General features: G+C 43.4%; 1 protein-coding gene across 2 annotated transcripts; it reads right to left on the bottom strand.

The window, feature by feature from the left end:
• Positions 1-394: 394 nt before the first annotated feature.
• LOC146202451 (uncharacterized) lies at positions 395-3,564 on the bottom strand. Of its 2 annotated transcripts, XR_014702166.1 has the most exons (5): positions 3,277-3,564; positions 3,117-3,196; positions 1,906-2,092; positions 1,163-1,273; positions 395-460 (listed from the first exon to the last, which is right to left on the bottom strand). XR_014702166.1 is itself a non-coding variant. In XM_084584670.1 (3 exons), exons 1-3 carry the CDS (start codon positions 3,473-3,475, stop codon positions 1,982-1,984), a joined length of 390 nt encoding a protein of 129 aa, XP_084440796.1. In that variant the 5' UTR covers positions 3,476-3,564; the 3' UTR covers positions 1,724-1,981. The 2 variants fall into 2 exon arrangements, 1 of the variants encoding a protein (XP_084440796.1); XM_084584670.1 differs by lacking the exons at positions 395-460; positions 1,163-1,273 and having other exon boundaries at positions 1,724-2,092.
• Positions 3,565-4,777: the final 1,213 nt, after the last annotated feature.

The raw sequence follows: 4,777 nt of genomic DNA, 5'->3' as shown, positions 1-4,777 counted from the left end.
TGTATTGTGACGTTCACTGTCTGTAGTTCTATATTGTGACGTTCATTGTTTGTAGTTCTATATTGTGACGTTCATTGTTTGTAGTTCTGTATTTTGACGTTTTGTAGTCTGTTGTTCTATACTGTGACGGCATGCATTCTGATGTCCCGCAATCTGACATTCCGTGCTCTGATGTTCTGTAGTCCGAGGGCGCATGTTCATTTCACATACTGTTGTGACTTTCTTCTCTCCTATTGTGAGAATATTCACACGTGCAAAATGCAACCACAGCCAAGTGGGAAAAATTAGTCTCATGGGATCATAGTCAATAACTGGGCTATTTTGCAGGCATAGACCTAGCAGCTCTGCACAAAAAAAGTGTGCAAGCATGCCGAAGACATGCGAAACAACACCTGTGAGAAGCCGCCTTTATTTGGACTCCATAAAGCTGTATTTCCAAAAGGCGCTTGAACGGGAACACCTGAATGACAAAAAGATGCAGATTTCAATTAAACACCTATTTAAAATGCATTTTTAAACAAAAAAAGTGGTTTCGATGAAGAAAAATTGATGCTGGTTATTTTGAAGGTAACTGAAAAATGAAAGAATTATTTTGCGGTTTTCCATAGACATTGGCAATGGAGAATGTTGTAGTGACAGGCACAAGAATATTTTAAACCTCATCGTGCTCATTATGTGGACTGGAAATGGACAGCACAAGGCCATTTTTGTATTACCATTTTATCAAATCATAGCCCGTCTCTCCTACATAAAGCCCACAACTCTAACGTAAGTGGTAGAATGCCAAAGTAGTAAGCCTTCATATCGAGCAATAAATAAATGTTTAAAGAGTTTAACAAGGCTCATTGAAAATGACTGAAAGATTATACGTGTTTAGCCTAACCATTACTGCACACAGATATCCTCAGGACAGCCAGTATGTAATGCTCTTATAACTGCGGCCCATGCAAATCTTTCTCTGCTAGAAAAATCTCCTGAAATTGCAATAGCTTTTATTGCCTACTATAAGCCTATAAGCTTTTATGTTAGAGAACTGAGCAACCTGTGACACCCGCTGATTAGCTACACCTTGAAAGCAAGCATAACTCCGCTGCAAAAAAAAAAAAATCCTGTGCATACATTACTCTGTCACCCACCGGAATGAATACACTGTAAATCTTACCCTAGAGAAAAAGGCGCAGACATTTCTGTGCCAGGTACTGCGGCATCATCTTGTAGCGCTTGACCACATCTTCTTCGCTGCAGCTCACCTCCTTCAGCAATAGCCAGGTGCCTGCACAAATGAAATCATTAATTATTTTCTATTCAATCATTCATTTGATTTTGCAAAAACGACAAAATCACAATTTGGATGAAAACTTTACATATTTTCCAGAAAATTATTGCTCAGCTGGAAGCATTGATTTACTACTGAAATACTGTTTAGCATAAAATAGAACATTGCTAGGGTTAGCATGCTGAAATACAACTACTGCTCTGACCATGGTCAAGCAACTGCTGTATACATTTCCAAATGAGCAACACATGTTGTTTAGTGTTGTTAAATTTTGCAGCAAATATGGCTTAATTTTTCGTGCTAGCCAAGTTCAGCTATGAAAGTGACTCAAAACTGCTAGCATAATTGTTGGTGCCTAACAACCAACACGCACATTGAGCCAGTCATCCATTGATAATGATAAAACCGTTTTGTGTGATCTCATCAGCCTTCCCCAGCACTGTATTTCAAACAGCAGCCATGCTCCTTAAGCAGCATGGTTTGCAGCTTGTTGATAGCCACAGTTAAACCATCACCAGCTTCAGTTTCTGAAATACCAAAAACAATACAATTACAATTATATTGTATACAGCCACCACAAAACCAAATGAAATCTCTTCTGCAGTTCATGGAAAGATGTTTTCGTTTACCTGACAACTGATGCCACTCCAAAAGGGTAAGGTGGAGGGAACACTCTTGAGATGGCTCTGCTACGAAGGCTTCCTGTCACGCTCCTTGTACTTCAGTCCTACCGAGGTAAACGGACATCAGCTTGCAGAAGTCGGAATCCGATCGGAGACTGAATTGGTTCATACAATTTCCATGGCCAAGGTGGACCTGTAAAAACACAAAGGTAAATGTAATTGATGTGGCTGATTCTTTAAATAAATAAGACTATCCATCATTCAAAAGAAGCACACAATCTGTTATAGTTGTTGAAGAGACAAAAGCACTTGACTGGATAAAGTTTGAAGCAACCAAGTGCAAGTTATTTAGAATATACTTTAATCGTGAATCAACGAAAACGCGAAACGGCGACGACGCTCTGTGTTACTGGTATAGTACACCGCAAACTATTTGCATATGCAAGTCACAATTGCAAGAATTGAAGTGTTTTGCGATAGCATGCCATAACATGGATTTACACTTGCGCTATAAGAGTATACTAACTTCACCTTTTATTTATTTTTTTTTTTGTTGCGATTATACATTCGTAGAATCCTTGCCCATTCACCATTATTCGTACAAAGCGAGAAATTTACGCGGAAATGCACAATCACGATGCAACACTGCAAAAAAAAAAAAAATGAGAGAGAGAGAGAGAGCGTGCGAATAGAACGGCAGTAACGTACGCTTTGCTTTCATGCTGTTAGCTGATTGTGCATGCGATTGCGAGGAAGGAGCAAAATTTTCTATTTCGGCAGGGCGGAGTGACGAGCCAATCGACACATGCATTTCTGTTCGCGCGAAGGCTTCGCGCGATGTGTGTCGTCGTCGCGTTCGCGTGAGTTTTCGCGTACGTGTAGCTCAGCCAAAGAAGCGCGTTTCGCGATAAGCATGAACAAAAATACAGAACCGATCCGTGCTCTACAAGGCGTTATCATTGAAGATCTGAAAGGTTGGCGGCAATATTTTGCGACACACAGCACAGCTCGAGTTCTCCAGGCAAGACTAATAACGCCCGTACTTGGCTGCTGCTCGCGAACTGTAGTCTGGCGCCTTTGTGCTTTTCATGCTAGGAGGCTAGAGGCAGTGCTCAAGATCAAGGTGGTTGCTTAAGGTAAGAGTGAGGGTTTAGAAACTTCATCCGTCATCGTAGCTACTAAAAGTAGAAAAGAAAGACAAACATCACATTACGTACCTTCTTCCGCGCATCACGCTCGTCATGGCGTTTCCGGTTCAGCCTGCTAAGCTCTCTGCTCCATCCCTCCATTTCTTCGTCTGCGGTTGAGTGCAGCGTTACGATTCATTTCACGCTTCACAATACAATTCAAAACACATCGTAGCAAAGAGACGCTTACCTGTAATATCAAAATATATGTGCAATGTGGTGGGCGCCGCGCGGATTTTCTTCGCCTTCCCAAAATCTTCAACATCGTTCTGTCGAAGTTTCCAATGTCCCGCGGTTAGGACTTTCGCACTGTGTCTTCTCAGATGATATAGCACTTGTGCTCGTTCTCGTTTTAAATGAGTACGAACAGAAACGTCGCAGATCAGCATAAAGTCACCGAAGGAGAAAGACGACTGCACGGGCAGCACTGACGTGATCCGCGAGACGAACAACGCGGCATCTTGCTAACTTGAGTGGACGAGGAGGAAGCGGAGAAAGAAACAAAAAAGGGAGGGAGTGGGGGGGGGGGGGGGGGGGGGCTGTGGACTGCCGGCGGAAACGACACCGACACTGTAAGCGTGCGGATAGTGGGAGAAGGAAGAGGGGAGGAGAAAGAAGAGAATGCAGATGGTCGCTCGCGTCCCGCTGCCGCCAACGCGGCATCCATCTTGGCCAACTGGTTTTTCGTGGAGAGGGAGAGAGAGCCATGAAGGGTGGAGGGGAAATGGCCGCCTTGCATTCCCAGCAACAGAAGAAGACAGGGAAGCCTCCCCCGGGCTTGTGACAATGGGAGCCGGGCACGGGCGCAACAGGCTCTCTCATGGTCGGATTCGAGAGCGGCGGCGGCGGCTCTACTGGCGGCCCATACAAACTTAGCTAGCGCTGGTGAACTGTGACACATTCGAGAATATTTCCTTCCGGAGTGAATGGAGTTAAAATTGTTGTACTTTAATTATCGTAAGGAGCACGAAAGAATTGTGAAAAAGGCCAAGCTTCGCTTCTGAATACGCAATTCACTTTTATCGGGGTCTTTAAATATCACATCGTGAATGAACTCTATTTGGAAGGTCTTAATTGTGCTTCTTTTTACTATTGCAATCATGATGCATCGCCAAGTAAACAAATGAACATATTTTAGGCAGTTGGAAATAGTTAGGCAAGCAAAAGGAGAAAGTAAAAATTGATGTTTGTCGGTAACATACACCTGTGTTGCCTTAAATCATTGAGCCGTGCTTGCTCAGCCATCCTTTTATAAAGCACAAATTCCTGCGGTAATTTCGCTTGACTGGCTCGATACCTTTATTTAATCACGTGATTTTTCTAACTACTGTCAATTTTACTGCGCGTGCATTTCAGGGAATTCTGCCTTTTTCCAGACGAGGGTTCATTTTTGTTCGCGTAACATCCACATACACACAGCCGCTGAAGAGCAAGGGCATAATGCAATTGTAAAGACCAAATTCGATGCGGCGTCCTTATGTACGCGAAGCAGCACAGGTAACTACATGCTGCACTTTCACGTTTTTTCTCGTGTTTAGCAGCGGCCTCCGTCACACGATTATGAGGCCAGTTTCACTTTTTGGGCAGCACGTATCTACTATCAGGAGCTTGTAAATTCTGCCGCTGGTATTGCGGTGAAGGGGCGTCACTAAACCTTCGGAATGACAGGTGCACAGCTCAGATATAAGTGA

The sequence above is a fragment of the Amblyomma maculatum genome, chromosome 1 (genome assembly GCF_055883805.1).
Source record: "Amblyomma maculatum isolate TAMU_Amacu chromosome 1, ASM5588380v1, whole genome shotgun sequence".
In the NCBI taxonomy this organism is placed as follows: Eukaryota; Metazoa; Arthropoda; class Arachnida; order Ixodida; family Ixodidae; genus Amblyomma; species Amblyomma maculatum.
This window is presented reverse-complemented; position numbering and strand designations above follow the sequence as displayed.

Excerpts from the sequence above, each read along its gene's own strand:
- LOC146202451 (XM_084584670.1), bottom strand. The coding sequence starts at position 3,475 with ATGCTGATCTGCGACGTTTCTGTTCGTACTCATTTAAAACGAGAACGA. Across the intron at positions 3,197-3,276 it reads CATATATTTTGATATTACAG|ACGAAGAAATGGAGGGATGG; the intron begins GTAAGCGTCTCT and ends ACTCAACCGCAG. Across the intron at positions 2,093-3,116 it reads AGCGTGATGCGCGGAAGAAG|GTCCACCTTGGCCATGGAAA; the intron begins GTACGTAATGTG and ends GTGTTTTTACAG.